This window comes from Salmo salar, chromosome 06, assembly GCF_965601325.2.
Source record: "Salmo salar chromosome 06, fSalSal1, whole genome shotgun sequence".
Lineage (NCBI taxonomy): Eukaryota > Metazoa > Chordata > Actinopteri > Salmoniformes > Salmonidae > Salmo > Salmo salar.
The window spans coordinates 25,128,119-25,151,338 of record NC_138296.1 but is presented as its reverse complement, the minus strand read 5'-3'; the positions used below and the strand labels follow the sequence as shown (position 1 = coordinate 25,151,338).

The following is a 23,220-nucleotide window of genomic DNA, read 5'->3' as shown; positions in this document are numbered from 1 at the left end:
AGTAAGGAACTGTTAGTCATTGGCTGCTAACAGCTGACAAGCACAAAAACAGTCAACAACTTCGGATATACAGACCCCCAGAAATCGGCCGATCGCCCTCTTGTGGCGAAAGTAAGAACTGCCGAAAATGCACAGTCAAAGATGATAATAATTATTCTGTCAAGGAAATGTTTTATTTTTACATTTTTTAAATAGAGGCATTTTAAGACAAAAGAAACGTGACACAGTGTGTCAATTATAACACATTAGTGCAGGATATTAAGATTGATTAAAATGCTGGAAGTGAATGCTGGAATTAAACAATTAACTATGCAAATATGCAAAAGCAGTGTGCCTGGCTCAAATAAGCACCTGTTGTATTCAGTAATTTAAGCAAATAAACACCCGGGCTATTAATTGAAGTTTTATGGTATATCACCTGTACACACAACTTGTTAAATAGGTTCCTGTTTCAGACATGTCCTTGAACACGTTTGCATGGGTAAAACAAAAAACAAAAAAACATCCAAATGATTGGTTGACAATGCAGGCGATGGTTGCAGGATGAAGTTGGTGAAGAACAACTGCACAAATTTGAAGTCAAAACTTCATAGGCACAAGTCAGACAATTTGTAAACCCAGAATGCAACAGACTTTGGTCACCGACTTGACAAATGTGATCCGCTCGAACGCGCCCCCTTTCTCCGCACATAGGCGTTCCGGAGCGCATCACATGATTCGAGTCTTGTGACAATCCAGACGGAAAGGGAAAACGAGTTCCGACTTTACAACAGTTTTTTTTTGTGTGCTCTAGAGTGTTTAGAGAGGTTCTTTTGACAGAAAATGACAATGTGGTGATAAGATGGCGATATTTTAGACATTTCACTCTTTTATTTTTATATAAGCATCCTTCCTTTAGTCTGAACAGTCCGCGAGTGTTTCGGGTGGTGCAGTCAGGACAAAGTTGGCACATGGAGAGAGGCGATAACTTAAATTTTTGCGCGTCGTGTTTTCTTAGTTTTTTTTTACCCATCCGTGCCTGCGAAAGTCGTATGACTCGAGGCAACACCGACTAAGTAAATCCAATTTGTGTGGGAAGAAGAGGGCCAGCCAAGGCAAAGAAAGAGAAAGGTAACTTGAGGACGCAACAGATATGGACAGCAAACCTCTTCTCCAAGACCGTCCTCCCGCTTATGCTAACGTCGTCCCGGGGCCGTATGAATATGGCCAGCAGCACAATTATGGAGCTATCCCCGCCCCGACCCCTGCACCGCCGGGCTTTCAACAGCCGCCGCCATATCAGTACCCCACTGGCCCAGGCAAGTAGATCACATTGTAGGGTTGTTACCTAACGTCCAAAGCTAGCTCCTGGAGTATGACGTCGTTACGCGCCGATGTGCAAATGCTGGAACCGCCATAACGTCACTTTTTTTATATTTTAGGTTGTATGAACTTGCTGACATTTATAGAGTAGCCTGTTGACTGTAATACCAATAATAATTTGGGTGGATGCTTATATTTGTCATATTTCACACATGTACAAGTGTGTATTAGAGTAGTCTATGCCCTATACAGGGTACTGGGTTCGTTATTTTACTAGTGACAAATACTATATATTCCTTTACCTCTCTTGACTGACTGAAACGGAAACTAACACTCATGACTTCCCCTTGTAGTTCAGATCTAGCCTAATTCAACCTCAAACTCCTCTCCCCTCCCCTTATCCTACCACAGGGTTCCAAGGAGGCCCCAGTGCTCAGATGGGCCCAGCCATAGCCCAGCAGCCCTACCCTGGCACGTACACGATCATCCAGCCCTCTGTGGTGGTGGTGGGGGGCTGCCCAGCCTGCAGGTGAGACACCAGCCCCAAACAACACACTCATAGTGGGGAAGTATACTGTATGTTTGAAGGCGGCACATAATTCAATACAACAGTATTGTATCTATGGAGGGGGGAACTATTTGGATTTCTGGCAGCCTTCAATTGTCTTATTTTATTATATTTTAGTAAAGTAACCTTTAACTGCTCAGTTCAAATCAAATGTTATTGGTCACAAACACATATTTAACAGATGTTATTGCGGGTGTAGTGAAATGCTTGTGTTCCTAGCTCCAACAGTGCAGTAGTAGCAAACAATACACACATCTCAAAGTAAAATAATGGAATTAAGAAATATATAAATATTAGGATGAGTTGGTTGACATCACAGGATATGATGTCACCAGGTTATGTTATGGTCTGTCTTTTTGAGAGAAAAAAAACAACATAGAAGCTATTACGCTGTTGTTCGCACAGCGCTGAATCTCTGCAAGCCACAGGGTGGAGTAATGCTATAACAAGCGTGTAAGGAAGGTGATCTAGAAAGAAGAGCATTACCAGATTTGTAGTCGGTGCATGTGACCAATACAAATAGATTTGGGAGAAGGTGTAGGGGTCTGCCAAACCAAGACGGGTCAGTAGGCTAATCTGCTATCAAGGAAAGCCTTTTCAGTGTTAATCAATAGTGTTCCTGTGGTGAACACGTGGTTTCCATGTGTCAAATGACCGTTGTCTTCTGCTCCTTCTGTGTCTAAAGGATGTTCCACAGCATAGCTACATGTGAGCATCACGATAACAGTATTACACACACACTGTTACACACACACACTGCACTGTGGGCGGGCAGGCAGGCCTAGTACACGCTAAAGCTGCTGCTGTAGGGGAAAGCTTCATTTCGAGAGTGACCGCAGTGGTTTCAATTTGTCTGACACAACATCCTTTCAGTGTCAGCTGCTAAGAACACAGACATGTGACAGGAGAGAGGAAGTTGATTGACTGTACTGTATGATGCTCTTGAAGGTCAAACGTCAACGTGGTCTTATATGAAAAATGGTCAGGGTCGTGTTCTTTAGGTCATACAACGGAAAACGTTTGTCCTAATAAACATTGAAATGTTTTGCAACGGAAAAGGAGTGTTTCTTATTGGACAAGTCAAGGTAGTCTGTTCCTGTTTGTCTGTTTTATTCCGTTTGGTGCCTAATGAACATGACCCAGCAGCTGTAGTGTCTGTCTTGTGTTGATTTTGTAGAAAATAATAATCACATTTAGTGTTTTTAAAATGAACATAATAGGCTAATTGATGATAGAATACACTAATGGCATGTTTCCAATGAGACTTTACATCAGTGTTTGGTGTAAATACAGACTTTTGTTTTCACTTCTGAGGCCTGGACCACAAAGTCAAATAATAGAGCCTGATTTCTAGGAGTGTTAGATTGAGAGTAGAGGGAGACGGCCTGTTTTAGTTTGTCACCACTAGATTGAGAGTAGAGGGAGACGGCTTGTTTTAGTTTGTCACCACTAGATTGAGAGTAGAGGGAGACGGCTTGTTTTAGTTTGTCACCACTAGATTGAGAGTAGAGGGAGACGGCTTGTTTTAGTTTGTCACCACTAGATTGAGAGTAGAGGGAGACGGCTTGTTTTAGTTTGTCACCACTAGATTGAGAGTAGAGGGAGACGGCCTGTTTTAGTTTGTCACCACTAGATTGAGAGTAGAGGGAGACGGCTTGTTTTAGTTTGTCACCACTAGATTGAGAGTAGAGGGAGACGGCTTGTTTTAGTTTGTCACCACTAGATTGAGAGTAGAGGGAGACGGCTTGTTTTAGTTTGTCACCACTAGATTGAGAGTAGAGGGAGACGGCTTGTTTTAGTTTGTCACCACTAGATTGAGAGTAGAGGGAGACGGCCTGTTTTAGTTTGTCACCACTAGATTGAGAGTAGAGGGAGACGGCCTGTTTTAGTTTGTCACCACTAGATTGAGAGTAGAGGGAGACGGCCTGTTTTAGTTTGTCACCACTAGATTGAGAGTAGAGGGAGACGGCTTGTTTTAGTTTGTCACCACTAGATTGAGAGTAGAGGGAGACGGCTTGTTTTAGTTTGTCACCACTAGATTGAGAGTAGAGGGAGACGGCCTGTTTTAGTTTGTCACCACTAGATTGAGAGTAGAGGGAGACGGCCTGTTTTAGTTTGTCACCACTAGATTGAGAGTAGAGGGAGACGGCTTGTTTTAGTTTGTCACCACTAGATTGAGAGTAGAGGGAGACGGCTTGTTTTAGTTTGTCACCACTAGATTGAGAGTAGAGGGAGACGGCTTGTTTTAGTTTGTCACCACTAGATTGAGAGTAGAGGGAGACGGCTTGTTTTAGTTTGTCACCACTAGATTGAGAGTAGAGGGAGACGGCCTGTTTTAGTTTGTCACCACTAGATTGAGAGTAGAGGGAGACGGCCTGTTTTAGTTTGTCACCACTAGATTGAGAGTAGAGGGAGACGGCCTGTTTTAGTTTGTCACCACTAGATTGAGAGTAGAGGGAGACGGCCTGTTTTAGTTTGTCACCACTAGATTGAGAGTAGAGGGAGACGGCCTGTTTTAGTTTGTCACCACTAGATTGAGAGTAGAGGGAGACGGCCTGTTTTAGTTTGTCACCACTAGATTGAGAGTAGAGGGAGACGGCCTGTTTTAGTTTGTCACCACTAGATTGAGAGTAGAGGGAGACGGCCTGTTTTAGTTTGTCACCACTAGATTGAGAGTAGAGGGAGACGGCCTGTTTTAGTTTGTCACCACTAGATTGAGAGTAGAGGGAGACGGCCTGTTTTAGTTTGTCACCACTAGATTGAGAGTAGAGGGAGACGGCCTGTTTTAGTTTGTCACCACTAGATTGAGAGTAGAGGGAGACGGCCTGTTTTAGTTTGTCACCACTAGATTGAGAGTAGAGGGAGACGGCCTGTTTTAGTTTGTCACCACTAGATTGAGAGTAGAGGGAGACGGCCTGTTTTAGTTTGTCACCACTAGATTGAGAGTAGAGGGAGACGGCCTGTTTTAGTTTGTCACCACTAGATTGAGAGTAGAGGGAGACGGCCTGTTTTAGTTTGTCACCACTAGATTGAGAGTAGAGGGAGACGGCCTGTTTTAGTTTGTCACCACTAGATTGAGAGTAGAGGGAGACGGCCTGTTTTAGTTTGTCACCACTAGATTGAGAGTAGAGGGAGACGGCCTGTTTTAGTTTGTCACCACTAGATTGAGAGTAGAGGGAGACGGCCTGTTTTAGTTTGTCACCACTAGATTGTCACCACTATTTGCATTGCCAGGTTCACTAAAGGGTTCTAGTCCAGTTTGTGGCCTTGGCACTCTGATACTCCGCTGATAAGCAGTGGCGGTGTAAACACACCCATGACATGTACATGGCACACAGCAGGGCAGGTGCAGGCAACACACACACACACACACACACACACACACACACACACACACACACACACACACAGAGCAGGCAAAACGTCACAGTCCACACTACATTTGCGCTCCACCTGTTGTTGCTCACATATTTTTGCTGTCCACCATTTCTTTTAGAAAAGGTTGTAACTAGAGGAAGTATAGCTTCAACTGGAAGTTACCTTTTTTCGTAGCAGGTTAGGAGACTTAAGTTAAGGTTAGGGAAAGGGTTAGGGCTAGCTAAAATGGTCTCCTAACCTGCTGTAAAAAGTAACTTCTGGTAGCTGCACTCCCTCTAGTCACAACGCTTATTGAAATAGTGTTAATATCTGTCACAAAAAGCACTTGTGATTTTAACACACCATGATGTGATTGGCTAGTAGGTGTATAGTGTAATCACTACAGTTCAACATCTAGACATATTTGGGTCTATACAATGTAGGTTTCCTCTAAGGGGAGTTGACAGATGCATTGGACATGATGCTAGTCAGCCAACATGTGGAGTCATAAGACTAGCTGTTAACCCCTGCAGCTCTGTTCCTTCTAGTAGCCACTCTGGTCAGGGGAACAGTTAACTCTCTGTCCATGTGATTCCCCAGGTCACACAGTGAGACCACAGCGTGATGATTATGTTCACGGCTCATACATCTAATAGCACTGCATCTCGAACACTGGATTACCATGGAAACCTAGAAAGCCCAGAGTCACAATGCTAGAAAGAATAGGCTACTTATTATTCTCTCTCTCATTATTAGTTATTTTCCCTGTGGCGACTTGACACACAACAACAACAACAGAATGGTTCAATCTCTACACCAATAGGTGCTCCTTTTCCTGCGCTTGGTTTTTGGGAGGTGGATGCATTGACATGAGTTTTCTCAGTCCTAAAAAATGCTTTCTGGGGTGGATGGGAATTTAGTTGCTAATTGATGAGTTACATTTTTTTAGCTTGAATGTTGTTACGTATATGATCATTTTTAAATAACTTCTTATCTCATAAAACCACACAAATCCTTAGTTATAGGCAAACGTTTTTGCTCAGGTGGCCCCTTTTTTGCTGGAGAGCATCACCAGAGGCCAACTTTCTGTCTCTTTAATGTGTGCCTTCATCTTTTTTCAGAGTGGGCGTGCTGGAGGATGACTTCACCTGTCTGGGGATCATGTGTGCCGTCTTCTTCTTCCCCCTGGGGATCTTATTCTGCCTGGCACTGCGCCAGAGGAGATGTCCCAACTGTGGCGCCACCTTCGGATAGAAGGACCAACCAGTAGCTAGCTCATCCTCTCACAGCCCAGCTGGGTCTTAGAACTGTGTTGTTTAGAATTATTACACACTGAGGATGCCATGGATTTTCTATACAACGATTAAGTAGTCGCCACAATGAACTTATAGCCAGCCATTCATTCTGATAATATGATAGAGGTGCATGTGAAAAGCTACATTTGCACATGGTAGAATATACTTTGGTAGTATTATCTAGTGAAGAAGCCTGATCTTTGTCTATCTACTGCTGGTGCCTTTATTACGCTATAGAGCAGAAAACAGCCAGGGGCCATATTCCACAAAGCGTATCAGAAAAGATCCTAGGATCCCGTTTTAAGACAAAAAAAATCTCCCGGCTCAGAGTAGGTTTTATGATGATAAGTTACTGCTCAGACGAACTCTGAGCCAGGAGAAAAATCAACTCATTAAAGTTTCTCTGTTGGTAATCACGACAGTTTGAGGGAGCGCAAAAGAGGGGTAGTGATGATGCTCGTTGACATTGTTGCAAATGAGAAGGAATAACCAATCAGGACGAGGCACTGCCAGCTGTATAGCACGCTTCAGACAACTACGGTGAATGTTGCAGTGGTACAACGTTTGATATCATCTGCCTGACACGATCACTTTGTCTACTTTTAATTTAGCCTAATATGTTGGTTTGCATATGTTTATATTAATGTGATGGGCATATTGCACTGAATCATACAGTTTGACAGTTAAAATATGAACGTTATATCAGCACACTTCTGTTCAACACATCTAAATAGCTTTGGCACACTAGGCCTTCGAGTCACTTGTCGATAATGTTACATAAAGCATTTCAGAAAGGTCTAATTTTACCGAACACAATCAGTTAATATAGGCTGTAGATGCTTTCCATTGCCCAACCCACAGGCACGGCTACTTTTAGGCATCTGTTTTTAATGTGATATTGCGCTCAAAGGGATAACTTTAAATGACATGATGTAGGGGTCATGAAATCATTGAAAGAGAACTGTGGGATTGTTTATTAGCCTAGTGGTTGTAAGTATTTAGGCATAGGCTGTCATGTGAACGAAGCCTTGTGAAATCATTGTCAAAAGCACAAGGTACAAGGTGTACATTATTATGGGTTGATCAAATAGAAATATCAAACATTCTTTCAACTCCAAAGCAACTGCCTGTCTATGGTGCAGGAACCACTGCCGTTTTCTATTACCAAGACACGTGTTGGTAACTTAACTGGTTAGGACAGCTCATGAGGTCTCCTAAATATCTCTTGACTAGGTGGGGGACTGTTATGACTAAAGAAGCTTCCTGCAGAGTAGGAGTAAAATGTCTCTTAGCACTTACGACCAAATGTTTTACTCTGAGACGCTTTGTGGATACGGCCCCAGGGCGCATATTTAAAAAAGTGCATCTGAGTAGGAGTGCTAGGAGATCTAGGATCAGGTCCTCCCTGTCCATATATACCTTGTACATTATGATTTAAAAGCTAGATTCCTAGATTGGCAATCCTACTCTGAGGCTCTTTGTGATATAGGCCCAGAAAGGGATTGTGATCATTATGTGGCTCAAGACGTGGATCAATAACAAATCATTTACTTGATAGAATTCCTTTATTTTGTCATGTTCAATCAAATGGAGGCACAAGTTGATTTTGTGCTCAATGTTAAATTCCAATTGCGCCGCACCTGGGAATTGTTCAGTTCTGCCACTCCTGAAGCGCCTTCTGTTTCATGTAGTCACATTCTAGGATTAATTATGTATTTTTTAAAGAAGACTCATTATGTTGGGAAATGGTTTGTCACTGTACAGGTATATGACTATAAGGAAATGACCCATCGAGCGAGAGCCGCTTTAAGCAACCCTTTTGAACCTCTGTTTTTGAAGCCTTTGAGAATGCTGCCCCCACTCAGTCTGGGCCAGTGTCACAGAGAATATCTTTTCCCAGCTTGACTCTGGCTGGGGGAGGGTTTTAAACGTAACACTGAGACATCAGCTGTCCCTAACTGAGACATTGAAAATGTGTCTTTTGAGTTGTCTGTTCTGGGTTTCTTTTTATTCTGTGGCCATGTCATATTTTCACAGGTATGATTCTGATAGATTGCTTTTATATAGGTCTGCAGACCTCAGCGTTTCTTATTGGACGTGACCAGGTAGTCCCTCCCTGTTTCAGTCCATTTTCTACTGTTTGCTGCCTAATGAACAGGGGTCTCTGTTCCAATATCCTTTCATGTCACTATAGCCACTTAGAATGCATGCCCAATAAAAATGTACGTTCTAAGTAGTGTGGAAATTCGGACATAGGTTGAAGCGCCCTACACAGGCTCTGTAGAGTTCACCCAGGTCAAGTCGGACACCACGTCTTTGACCTACAACCAAGCGGACTCAGCCAAAGGAGGGAGGGAAAGCATGTGAGTTTTTGCATACTACAAGCAGGTTGACATGTGTAGCGGCTTCTGTAGCCTCATTCTTCTCAGTGACAACTCAGTCTGCGATCCTCCCTACAATAGACAATCAACTGAGAATGTCTCTACACCAGTAGTGTATTGTTACTGTCCATGTCATGTAATAAAATGGGGTTATATATTGGGGGGTGTATTTTACATGGATCTGCTTTGAAACACTACACACGCTATCATGATTGAGGTCCTTATTTTTTATAAGAGTTATTGTAAATAAACACGAGTGCGGTACATGTCTTGACTGATCTTTTAAAACTTTTCCTGGTCCGTATTCATAAAGCGTCTCAAAGTAGGAGTGCTGATCTAGGATCAGGTCCCTCTTTCCATATAATCATATGAATTATGGTCTAAAAAGCTCAACTGATTCTAGATCAGTGCCCAATCACTTTGTAGAAGACAACCCTGTTCTTGTTCAATTGGACCCCAGTTGTAAGGAACCGGATTCAGTTTGTCAACCAGTTAATGATTAGAATCAGAGCCGACATCCAGAGTTGAACATGAATGTGATCTTTGCAAACTTCAGGGAAATTGCCTTTAAAAGGTCTATTAACAGTGTGCCTTGGATTGAAGCCTTTCTAGTCATAAAGTAACTGTTGTATATTATTGGCCATAACATGTATAATTCACCACAACAAAGAGTTGAAATAACGAGAAGACGAGCAGTGAAGCAATAAAATATACATGAACAACAATATAAATGCAACAGATTTTACTGAGTTACAGTTCATATGAGTAAATCAGTCAATTTAAATACATTCTTTAGGCCCTAATCTATGGATTTCACATGACCGGGAATACAGATACTTTAAAAAAGGTAGGGGCGTAGATCAGAAAACCAGTCAGTATCTGGTGTGACTAGCATTTGCCTCATGAAGCACAAAACATCTCCTTCGCATGGAGTTGATCAGGCTGTTGATTGTGGAATGTTGTCCCACTCCTCTTCAATGGCTGTGCGAAGTGGCTGGATATTGGCGGGAACTGGAACACACTGTCGATCCAGCGTGTCCCAAACATGCTCAATTGGTGACATGTCTGGTGAGTATGCAGGCCATGGAAGAACTGGGACATTTTTAGCTTCCAGGAATTGTGTACAGATCATTGTGACATGGAGCTGTGCATTATCATGCAGAAACATGAGGTGATGGTGGCGGATGAATGGCACGACAATGGGCTTCGGGATTTCATCACGGTATCTCTGTGCATTAAAATTACCATCGATAAAATGTAATTGTGTTCATTGTCCGTAGCTTATGCCTGCCCATACCATAACCCCACCGCCACCATGGGGCACTCTTTTCACAACATTGACATCAGCAAACCACTCGCCTACATGATGCCTTACACATGGTCTGCGGTTGTGAGGCCGGTTGGGCGTACTGACAAATTCTCTAAAATGATGTCGGAGGCAGCTTATGGTAGAGAAATTAACATTATCTGGCAACAGTTCTGGTGGACATTCCTGCAGTCAGCATGCCAATTGCACGCTCCGTCACAACTTGAGACATCTGTGACATTGTGTTGTGTGACAAAACTGCACATTTTAGAGTGGTCTTTTATTGTCCACAGCACAAGGTGCACCTGTGTAATGATCATGCTGTTAAATCAACTTCTTGATATGCCACACCTGTCAGGTGAATGGATTATTTTGGCAAAAGAGAAATGCTCACTAACAGGGATGTAAATACATTTGTGCACAACATTTGAGAGAAGTACGTTTTTAATGCTTATGGAACATTTCTGGAATCTTTTATTTCAGCTCATGAAACATGGGACCAACACTTTACATGCTGCGTTTACATTTTTGTTCAGTATATATTTGTTTATTTTCATACAGCAACGTTCCAAACTCAGGGAGTAGGCAGGGCAGACCAAAGAAAAATAATAAAATTAGCCACTAGGCTGAAAATGCCTTCCATGAAGCATGAAGATAAAAGCAAAATGCCTGCACGGTCTATGGGAAGTTAAGAGTTCCATTTAAGCGTGTCCTTTTAAAAACATATGTCCACAGCACTACTGGGTCATATTCATTAGGAAATGTAATGGAAAACATTTTAAAACAGTTGAAAGTTTCTTATCAAGCAATAACAAACATTCCTCAGGTTTCAGTCTGCTTTCTTCCGTTTGGTGCCTAATGAACATGACCCGGGCTACCTGAATAACAGACAGGTGAGAAACGTTTCACAGAATGATTACTGTTGGTATATAGAGTTAAGGTAAACACATCTTCCACTAGTAACAGCAGCACTGTATGAACACTTAACTGTAAAACCAAATCAGCAAGATGACAATGACACACTCAACCAATCAAATTCGTTGTACACTTCTTGGAAGGAGTTGAGGGGGAAAAACGATGTGTGCGCTTCCCTTGAATGAGTATAGTTATATTCAACAGTCGCCAGCTGTTGGTCTTTAGTAATGATAGCAACAATGCAATTTTACATATCATATTTGAGATACACAATAACAAGAGCAACACTACCATAAGGACCTCCGTAAATTGTGATGCATAGGTCCCGTATTGCATACATTCATTTATCTACTGCCCTATGGCAACGAAAAATCTTTGACGAGTGATTGAACAAGCAACAAAAAAAAAGAGTCATAAATACATTCTGATATTTCAACGGTCCAATCTCAGGCTTTCCTCGACTCCTTTTCGCACACGCCCAGCGAGAACGCATGTAGTATGTTGCCACTCATCATCGCCGACAAAAATAGGTCTAGAAAATCTATATATGTGCATCTGTTTACATAAATAAATCCTCCCACCTTCTCAGGGAGAGCGTTTGCAGCAGTAGGGCAACTATGTATTAGACAATGTCATTTCTAATGGCATCTGTAGTAGTGAAATTACTGGATCTTTAGCACAGCAGCCCACAGTGTCAAGTTGTCCTGTCCACTAGTGTCCGGCCCTGGGTCCATCCGCCTGGAGGATGAGGGGGGACAGCATGGGGTGATGCCCAGCTGGAGGTGCCGCTCCTGTGTAGAGGTGGACAGGAGGGTGGGTCTGGAGGTTTAGATGACTGGGCCTGAGCGGTCATTGGTGACTGTGGGACGTAGCTTGACTGCGGTGAACGGGTTCCCTCCCCTAAGGAGACAGAGACTGGTTAATACTGGTGTGATGATTTTATGACACTTGGGCCCTATTTGAACAAACCTAACACAATGGTAAATCTTAGCACTGGCGGTAGCGTTACAGCTTTGGGGTGTGTCAAAAATACTTTAGCTATTTTCACAACAGGAATTATGGGCGCGGTAGGTGGTAGTGGCACAGACAGGCTGGGTCAATCAGAACGTGCTCCATGGCTAAATATGTGTTGTGTATTTATGGTCTTTTATGTATTACATTGTCATCAACTCCAATTCAAATGTTAGTCTGTTATAGTCTAGTTCGTTAAATAGCCTGCCCCATATTTGCTAAATATATTGAACATGTTTGCAGTCCACATTGTTCTAGTTGCATTGCTTCAATATGGAAAAACATAGGCTATAGCATTCACACTGATATAGGGGCTAGGCCTACTGTTAATTGTAGTCTGGACATGGACATACCAAACGTAGACAATAAGCAAGATTAAATTCACCAGGCTATTGATATGGTCTAAAAAGTCAGTGTATACAATGAAACAACTTGTTATAATAGATGTCCCCTGTTTTGGGGACCTGAGTGGTTCTGGTACCGGTTCCAACCGTCATCTGATAAATGAATATGTGGACACCATAGATTGAAATGGCTTGCATTGAGCGGTAGCCCTGATTCTAATGGACAAAGGGGTATGTCTCTTCTGCCTGTGTGTAGCAGGATGTGAAATCTGACACCACTTGAAGCTGGGATGTCCCTCCTACCATTTCATTCGCTCTTCCGACTGTCCATCAACTCCTGGCTGAACCCTACATCACAGCCACTAACAACACATATGCCTGGAATCCTTACACCGTAATGCAGCGGGAGAAGTGGTTTTGTCGCTGACGCACATTGAGATTGATTTATAGCCAGTAATTTCAAACAATTAATAGAGTTCAAACAAAAAACACTTTGTCATAAATGGACAATATTAATATTAGATGAAAGGCGAGGTCCTAACAAGTTCAGGAAGCCAAGCTAGCGTGCTGTGAGACGTTCACATCGATGGGGGCAGACATTTTGATCAAGAGAGACCTTTAGAAAATATGCACATTTTCTCTAACATTAAATATGCAAATATGTATTTTACAGTTAAGGAAATCTTAGTTAGTCGTTTCTAAATTGATTATACTATATTTAGAAAGCATATAAGTCATTTCAAGCCTTATTTATACCATTTTGTTGAATAGGAAATACATCACATTAAATCTTTCATAGTTGTACTGTGTACTTGAGCTTGTGTCCTGAGAAGTGACTACACCTCAGCAATTTATAACTAGATTTACCAGAAAGGGGAGATTTTAACCTTAGAGTCTGCAGCATTACTAGTTATTGTTTATGGCCCTCTCATGATAATTACTTCTGGGGATTACGTAGATTACATTTTTGATTACATTACAGCCTGGTGAATCTTTTTAATACATTTGGTTTAGAATCAAATTAAACCAAAAACTATACAGTTGTTTTTTTAAACCAAAAACAATATTTCTAAATAATATTGAGTCAGAAACATATCATAAATCGCTTCTCTCGTTCCATGGCACTGTTTGCTTGTCTACACATGTTATTGTGAGTTTAAGATAGATGTGTTAACATTATCTTCATAATCCATATGACATGATGCATGACTTACCCGAGGAAAAGAGGCGTCTTTCCAAACCCATTCAGTTGGGTTCCCTGTAAACAAACCCAAGAGACATCATCAGACCACATATACTGTAAGTCACAAGACCCATTCACTCTCCATGATGGAATTCAACAATGATTCATTTACATGCAAAAATATCATTTCCATACCAAATGTACAACATTTTGGGGACTTTTTGCATCTGTTGCCCATGGAGACCACACCACAGACTGCCCCTCAGACAGGTTTGGTAGGGCTGACTGGTGAGTGTGTTGTGACTGTGACAAACAGAGATGACCTGGGTTCAAATGCTATTTAAAATCTTTCAAATACTTTTGAGTGATTGCTTGAGTCTGCCTGGAGTGACAAATGGTGTGGTTTGCAACTAGACTTTTGAGACTTTTCTGTTGGTTCCATTGCAACAGGTCCTCTCAATAGATAGTATTTAAACCCAGGTCTGGTGAGAGGAGAATGCTTCATCACCTCAGAACACTGACACGGGAAAATGGCTCTTCTGGAAGGGACAGTGCATTCCAGAAAGAATATATAAACATCTCACTCATTATGCCAGTGAAAAGTCAAGGCATGTTGAGGTGAAGCAATCTTCCTGAAATTGTTACAATTAGATTGAATCTTACGGTCACAATCAAATAAACAAACAAACTAGAATCAATAGTGAAATTGGTGAAATCATGATCTGACCCTATATGCAGTTTCCCAAAGGGGTGCACATTTTAGTTTTTGCCCTAGCACTAAAACACTTGATTCAACTCATCATCACACCTTTGATTAGAATCAGGTGTGTTAGTGCTAGGGCAAAAACAAAATGTCCACCTCTTTGGGTCCCCAGGACCAGGATGGGGAAACACTGTCCTACTGTACTGTGTAGAGATGCGTGGGTTGACTCATAACCTGCAATACCTGTAGTTATATTGGCGGGGCGGGCGGGTTTAGGGTCATTAAATATTGGGTGGGTTGAATAAAGAGAAAACAATGCATTTAAAATCCATAAATGTATCAGTCTTGTAGAATTCTGAGACCGAAAAGACAATGTCAGAGTTTAATTCAATAAGAGAAATGCTGCAAAAGAACAGTAGGCCAGAACAGTAGACCAGAACAGTAGGCCAGAACAGTAGGCCAGAACAGTAGACCAGAACAGTAGGCCAGAACAGTAGGCCAGAACAGTAGGCCAGAACAGTAGGCCAGAACAGTAGGCCAGAACAGTAGGCCAGAACAGTAGGCTAGAACAGTAGACCAGAACAGTAGGCCAGAACAGTAGACCAGAACAGTAGGCCAGAACAGTAGACCAGAACAGTAGGCCAGAACAGTAGGCCAGAACAGTAGGCCAGAACAGTAGGCCAGAACAGTAGGCCAGAACAGTAGTCTGTTTGGGAAAGATGTGTGATGATTGTGAGGTCACAACACAGGGACTTCAAAATTGCACATCAAGGGAACTGTACTGTTCAAGATGGGTTAAATGGAATAGTAGTATAACTGAAATCTGGACACTGAGTGTAGGTCTATAACCTCTCACATAGCTTTAATATTAACTCCTATAGAATTAAGCATTTCTTGCAGTGAAATGATACAACAAATGTACATTTTGACTGGGGTACAGCAGTGGAGAAATATAATTGATTTCTTTCAGCATCTTGAGATAATGAATGCGCGGTTAGGGACCGTGTGTAAAGGTGCTATTTTATTCAGCATCATAAAAACGGATAGTATTTCAACCACATAAAATATGCACCCAAGCTGAACTGAAATCTTATTTAAAAATATATGTTGGGTCTTTATAACAGCTTTTAATTTCCTTAAAACTGGAGTTATTGCATTTTTCCCCCCAGTCCCTAAATGTCTTTGCTTTGTGAGAGAAGCAACTTTACCCATGTCAACTAGATTTAAGCATTCATTCTATTGATTTATGACATTCTTGTGAGCAAGGGTTTATTTAGTCTTCTAGGGCAACAACTACTGACAGAAGAGAAGCTGCATGTATTTAATTATAGACAAGTTGACTAACAAATAGCATACCAAAATGTCGGAAATTATAAGCAGAAACATAGGCCTATTCAAAAAGGCCAGTCAAAAAATGGTTCCTCGCATTTTCTATATTTGCGGGTTAGGGTTGAGTGTGGGCCTCAGATTTTGACATATAGTCGGGCGGTTGCGGATGGGTTACTAGCAATTTCGGGTGGGTGCTGGTGAACAAACTGCTGACCCACGCATCACTGGTAGTCTCTCACAGCTGTAGTGCTGGGATGTCACCACTAGAGGACAGCATTGAGCCTACAGAACAGCATTAGCCCTAGAGAGTGGTAGGCAGACAGACAGACAGACAGACAGACAGATGTAGCCAGACACACATTGACCTTACTGACTGCTGTCCTAACATCCTCTTGACATCCTGGACAGATGTGTAGTTTTAATCCTAGTCCTAATCAGACTGAGTGCAGGGTGTCAACACACACAATTTCTCTCGATACATTCCTTTAGTACCTCTGCTCTCGCTACGTCAGTCTCCTTTCTCTTTCTGGGTTTTTAATCGGTTTCTCTGTATTCATCTGCCTCACTTTCTACACAAAGGGCAGAACCAGCAAGGGAGCCTTTTTCTCATGGTGACAGAGCATTCCTGTGTAACCCCCACTCCTCCCTCTATCCCACCCTCCTCTCCTAATTCCCTCCCCTCATTCACTCCCTGCAGCCAAATCTGCTGAATGGGGAAAAGACTTCTCCGTTATGGCAGTGGTCATACTAGCACAATAAAGACCTGGGTCCTGGAGTTTGTAACAGCAGAGTTGTGGGTTTGATTCCTGCAGGGGCCACATATACTGAATGTGTTTAGAGTCTGTTAAATGACCACATTATCAGTATTAAACATGACAAACAGACCTAGTCGTGTCCCAAAGGAGATGAAGAGAAGTGAGTGATCGCAGTTATGAAGTAACTATAATCCCATTCACAAGGATAGAGCTATACGTGGCTGGTAGTCTAGAATGAATGACTCACCACTATACCATCCCTGCCTCCTTCAGACAGCCCTGGAGGTCTGTGTCATATACACACACACACACACAACAATCTCTTGTCGCATACACACCTACACACAGTACAGTTACGACACACACACACACCTACATACACAGAGTTACTCCACTTGTCGTGCTCTCACCTACACACAGAGAGAAACAGGAAGTGTTGTTCAGACTCACCTACACAGATAGTTATTATTTTCATTGTACGGAAAAACATTCACAGCATGCTATTCACCTACACACACACACCCTGTCTTCACCTACCCTCACCCCACCCCCCGTGTTCACCTACACACACCCACCCTGTGTTCACCTACCCTCACCCCACCCCCCGTGTTCACCTACACACACACACCCTGTCTTTACCTACCCTCACCCCACCCCCCGTGTTCACCTACACACACCCACCCTGTGTTCATCTACCCTCACCCCACCCCCCGTGTTCACCTACACACACACACCCTGTCTTCACCTACCCTCACCCCACCCCCCGTGTTCACCTACACACACACACACCCTGTCTTCACCTACCCTCACCCCACCCCCCGTGTTCACCTACACACACCCACCCTGTGTTTACCTACCCTCACCCCACCCCCCGCATTCACCTGCCCACACCCCACCCCCCGCATTCACCTACCCACACCCCACCCCCCGCATTCACCTGCCCTCACCCCACCCCCCGCGTTCACCTACCCACCCCCCGTGTTCACCTGCCCTCACCCCACCCCCCGCATTCAGCTACCCACACCCCACCCCCCGCATTCACCTACCCACACCCCACCCCCCCGCATTTACCTACCCACACCCCACCCCCGCATTCACCTGCCCACACCCCACCCCCCGCATTCACCTACCCACACCCCACCCCCCGCATTCACCTACCCACACCCCACCCTTCACCTGCCCACACCCCACCCCCGCATTCACCTGCCCTCACCCCACCCCCCGCGTTCACCTACCCACCCCCCGCGTTCACCTACACACACCCCACCCCCCGCGTTCACCTACACACACCCCACCCCCCGTGTTCACCTACACACACCCCACCCCCCGTGTTCACCTACACACACCCCACCCCCCGTGTTCACCTACACACACCCCACCCCCCGTGTTCACCTACACACACCCCACCCCCCGTGTTCACCTACACACACACCCCACCCCCGTGTTCACCTACACACACACCCCACGTGTTCACCTACACACACCCCACCCCCCGTGTTCACCTACACACACCCCACCCCCCGTGTTCACCTACACACACCCCACCCCCCGTGTTCACCTACACACACCCCACCCCCCGTGTTCACCTACACACACCCCACCCCCGTGTTCACCTACACACACCCCACCCCCCGTGTTCACCTACACACACCCCACCCCCCGTGTTCACCTACACACACCCCACCCCCCGTGTTCACCTACACACACCCCACCCCCCGTGTTCACCTACACACACCCCACCCCCCGTGTTCACCTACACACACCCCACCCGCTCACAGTATAACTGAACACAACCTGACTCATAGATAGATTCCCATCTCCACAGAGTGGGGCTGTGTCCTAAATGGCCCCCTATTCCCTATGACCCGAGCCCTGGTAAAATGTAGTGCACTATATAGGAAATATGGTGCCGTTTGGGAGCATCCCAGAGCGGTGTCCACCACCTCAACCCCTGCTCTATCTCTGTGTGTTGTTTGATGAATGGGAGCACAGCAGGTTGGTGTAGTCCAGCACTGTTAAATACAATGTGTTTCATTGGTAAAACATGTTACTATCGATGTTCCGGAACTGATTGTCTGTCTGACTGACTCATACAGCATGAATGGAGGATAAGTACCTACTAGAATCAGAATCACACACTGGGAGAGAGATGGGGGCCGGGGCAGAGAGACAGAGGGAGAGAGATGGGGGGCCGGGGCAGAGAGACAGAGGGAGAGAGATGGAGGGCCGGGGCAGAAAGAAAGAGGGAGAGAGATGGAGGGCCGGGGCAGAAAGAAAGAGAGGGAGATGGGGGGCCGGGGCAGAGAGACAGAGGGAGAGAGATGGGGGGCCGGGGCAGAGAGACAGAGGGAGAGAGATGGGGGGCCGGGGCAGAGAGACAGAGGGAGAGAGATGGGGGGCCGGGGCAGAGAGACAGAGGGAGAGAGATGGGGGGCCGGGGCAGAGAGACAGAGGGAGAGAGATGGGGGGCCGAGGCAGAGAGACAGAGGGAGAGAGATAGGGGGCCGGGGCAGAGAGACAGAGGGAGAGAGATGGGGGGCCAGGGCAGAGACACAGAGGGAGAAAGATGGGGGGCCGAGGCAGAGAGAAAGAGGGAGGTAGGGCATGGAGTGAGGGACAGAGAAACAATGAAAGACACAGAAAGAGACAGAGAGAAAGTTGATGAGAAAAAAAGGAGAGACATTGAAAGAGAGAGGGAAGTCAGACAGGGAGAGAGACATTGAAAGAGAGAGGGAAGTCAGACAGGGAGAGAGAGGGGAGAAGCAGAGAGAAAGAAAGAGAGAGAAAGAGAAGGAGGGTGTCAGGTTCCAGGTGTCAGGTTCACCCAGAGTGGAATTCCAATGGAAGGCTATGCCGGAGCTGTGCCACAGGATGCATGTACACTGAGTGGGTGAATGGGCAAGACAAAAAATGTAAGTGCCTTTGAACGGGTATGATAGTAGGTGCCAGGCGCAATGGTTTATGTCAAGAACTGCAACGCTGCTGGGTTTTTCATGCTCAACAGTTTCCCCGTGTGTATCAAGAATGGTCCACCACCCAAAGGACATCCAACCAACTTGACACAAAAAACTGTGGGAAGCTTCAGAGTCCACATGGACCAGCATCCCTGTGGAATGCTTTCAACACCTTGTAGAGTCCATGGCCAGACGAATTGAGGTGTTCTGAGGGCAAAACATTAGGAAGATGTTCTCAATATTTTGTACACTCAGTGTACACTGACAGCCAGGCATGATAATGGCCACACACACACACACACACACACACACACACACACACACACACACACACACACACACACACACACACACACACACACACACACACACACACACACACACACACACACACACACACACACACACACACACACACACACACGGGACACACACGGGACACAGCAGAGTGTAGCCTAATAAATATTTCACCGGCGTGAAAGAAAAGACAAGTTGAGAAGTGTATTGTCTTTCCCAGACTTCTCCATTCAACCTCTCACACAGGAGAGCCAAACATCACAAACCACAACCTGACCTCTCTGGGTCACCACTGACCTGTACAGCCACGAGGGCATTAGCAGCTTATGTTTCCTCCTGTCGCTATTTCTAGTGTGTATGTGATGAACGGGATGTCCAGCCTGTACTGTAGGTACAGCTAATTACACTAAAAGTAGTCTCTTGTGACGGACGTCATGGAGTAGTGGGAGATGTGATTCTGGGTGCTGACATTCCACTGAAAGGAGAGCCAGGGTAGCGAGGGTTAAATCACACGTCACATCTGAACACAATGCAGGGCTTCTCCATGTCTTTTAGGTGGTTTAAGGAGTCTGGCTTCAATAGCTGTTTCTGCTTTAGTGAAATGGGATGGAGGGATCCTGCATAGCTTTACAGTAACTGGGACTTTCCACTACTTTTACTGCTGGCTTGGTTCTATGTAGCATTTTGCATAGGGAAAACAGGAGATGTTCGACCAGAGTTATTTCACTTCTCATCCTCATCTCACATCAATATGTACATGTTATAGCTTGCACAAGTTTAAACAGGAGACTGAGTTTCTTTGTTTGTATGCCTTCAGCCAAACCAACGCCAGCAGGTGTTTAGTGGCTAGGCTTCTTACCATGAATTTCCATTCAGCCAGGATCAGGAAGCACAAACAACCTCGGATTGGCCTTTGCACTTTGAAAACCCACAACTTTGACTGATGATTTTGAATACATGCAAAAGCAAGAGTTAGTTGAGAGCATTGCTAGAGTGTAGGATGAGCATTAGACACGCATGGCGTGACCCACACAAGGAGTCAGACATGAGGAGAGGACCAGGTATTTACTCCACATCATTACAGATGATAATAGACCACTATAAAGGGATAATACTTGTCAAGCTCAATTACATTTTAGTAATTTAGCAGATGCTCTTTTACAGAGCGACTTTTGGTTAGTGCATTCATCTTAAGATAGCTAGGCTCATGATGAGTCTTACAATGTATTGTAACTACATTCAAAACTGCTGTATTTTAGCTTAAACAACCTCCTGGCTAGGCCCAGCCCTATCCTACTCTACCACAGTCCAGCAGCCCCTTAGTGGGGCAGAGGCTCCCAGATGCAAGGGTGTCCAACAGTCCGGGAATGTATTACTATACTGTACTGTACTACTATACTGTATTACTATACCGTACTACTATACTGTATTACTATACTGTATTACTATACATACTGTATTACTATACCGTATTACTATACCGTATTACTATACTACTATACTACTATACTACTATACTGTATTACTATACTGTATTACTATACTATACCGTATTACTATACTGTATTACTATAATATACTGTATTACTATACTGTATTACTATACTATACCGTATTACTATACTGTATTACTATACTGGCTCAAGGGGAAATCCTCTTTACAGGTGTGTCTTATCCACAATCCAGTGATGTCATGTAGTTGATATCTATGGTCTTATACAATGCTATGATCTGTTATACTGTACCATACAGTAACATCTTATCCTATCCTATCCTTATCCTATCCAATACAGGATTCAAAAATATGAGGATGCATCAAATACTGTATAGACAACCTTTAGGGAATTAGGATGTGCTAATGGTTTAATGTGGCTTGTAATCAGTAAAAGATGTTATTAAGTGCTTATTAAGTATTGTTAAGGTGTTATATAGGTGTTATTAAAACAAACAACATCTTATACGCAGACAGGCAGCACATGTAAACGTCAGCCAACTCTCCTGTTTACACAACTGACAATTGAGAAGGACTGAAATGATCCGAAACCTCAGATAAGGTCAGGTACTTGGTACTATACAGTCACTAGCTATCAGCTCTGGTCAGGTAGCTAGTAACTGTATAGTACTAAGTATCAGCTCTGGTCAGGTAGCTAGTAACTGTATAGTACTAAGTATCAGCTCTGGTCAGGTAGCTAGTAACTGTATAGTACTAACTATTAGCTCTGGTCAGGTAGCTAGTAACTGTATAGTACTAAGTATCAGCTCTGGTCAGGTAGCTAGTAACTGTATAGTACTAAGTATCAGCTCTGGTCAGGTAGCTAGTAACTGTATAGTACTAAGTATCAGCTCTGGTCAGGTAGCTAGTAACTGTATAGTACTAACTATTAGCTCTGGTCAGGTAGCTAGTAACTGTATAGTACTAACTATTATCTCTGGTCAGGTAGCTAGTAACTGTATAGTACTAACTATTAGCTCTGGTCAGGTAGCTAGTAACTGTATAGTACTAAGTATCATCTCTGGTCAGGTAGCTAGTAACTGTATAGTACTAAGTATCAGCTCTGGTCAGGTAGCTAGTAACTGTATAGTACTAAGTATCAGCTCTGGTCAGGTAGCTAGTAACTGTATAGTACTAACTATTAGCTCTGGTCAGGTAGCTAGTAACTGTATAGTACTAAGTATTAGCTCTGGTCAGGTAGCTAGTAACTGTATAGTACTAAGTATCAGCTCTGGTCAGGTAGCTAGTAACTGTATAGTACTAAGTATCAGCTCTGGTCAGGTAGCTAGTAACTGTATAGTACTAAGTATCAGCTCTGGTCAGGTAGCTAGTAACTGTATAGTACTAACTATTAGCTCTGGTCAGGTAGCTAGTAACTGTATAGTACTAACTATCAGCTCTGGTCAGGTAGCTAGTAACTGTATAGTACTAAGTATCAGCTCTGGTCAGGTAGCTAGTAACTGTATAGTACTAAGTATCAGCTCTGGTCAGGTAGCTAGTAACTGTATAGTACTAACTATTAGCTCTGGTCAGGTAGCTAGTAACTGTATAGTACTAACTATTAGCTCTGGTCAGGTAGCTAGTAACTGTATAGTACTAACTATCAGCTCTGGTCAGGTAGCTAGTAACTGTATAGTACTAACTATTAGCTCTGGTCAGGTAGCTAGTAACTGTATAGTACTAAGTATTAGCTCTGGTCAGGTAGCTAGTAACTGTATAGTACTAAGTATCAGCTCTGGTCAGGTAGCTAGTAACTGTATAGTACTAAGTATCAGCTCTGGTCAGGTAGCTAGTAACTGTATAGTACTAAGTATCAGCTCTGACAGGCTCTGACTGACCGTGTGTACAGAAGAGCCGGAGGATGCGGAGAGGGAGGGCGAGTGCTGCTTGCTGCCCGGGAGGACACTCCTCTTGGGATAGTCGCTGTAGTCGGGAGGGGGGAGGACCATGGAGGAATCATCTGTCTCTGTGTCCTGGTGGAGCAGGTTCACCACGCTCTTACTGCGCATGGGAGGAGCCCCCACACTG

General features: G+C 44.0%; 2 protein-coding genes across 3 annotated transcripts in view; one reads left to right on the top strand and one right to left on the bottom strand.

Annotated features, from left to right (window-relative positions):
* Positions 1–705: 705 nt before the first annotated feature.
* On the top strand, positions 706–9,169 carry LOC123743402 (membrane protein BRI3). Its single transcript, XM_045719973.2, has 3 exons — positions 706–1,298; positions 1,714–1,831; positions 6,349–9,169. The coding sequence occupies exons 1-3, from the start codon at positions 1,133–1,135 to the stop codon at positions 6,479–6,481; spliced, it is 417 nt and encodes a 138-aa protein (XP_045575929.1). The 5' UTR covers positions 706–1,132; the 3' UTR covers positions 6,482–9,169.
* A 1,466-nt stretch (positions 9,170–10,635) lies between these two features.
* Positions 10,636–23,220, bottom strand: part of LOC106601826 (BAR/IMD domain-containing adapter protein 2-like 1) — a 70,678-nt gene continuing 58,093 nt past the window's right edge. For both annotated transcript variants that reach the window (XM_045719966.2, XM_045719965.2), the window contains 3 exons: positions 23,031–23,217; positions 13,694–13,737; positions 10,636–12,024 (listed from right to left, as the gene is read on the bottom strand). In XM_045719966.2, coding sequence (XP_045575922.2) covers positions 11,952–12,024; positions 13,694–13,737; positions 23,031–23,217 — 304 coding nt within the window. In that variant the 3' untranslated portion in view covers positions 10,636–11,951. The remainder of the gene's footprint in view (positions 12,025–13,693; positions 13,738–23,030; positions 23,218–23,220) is intronic.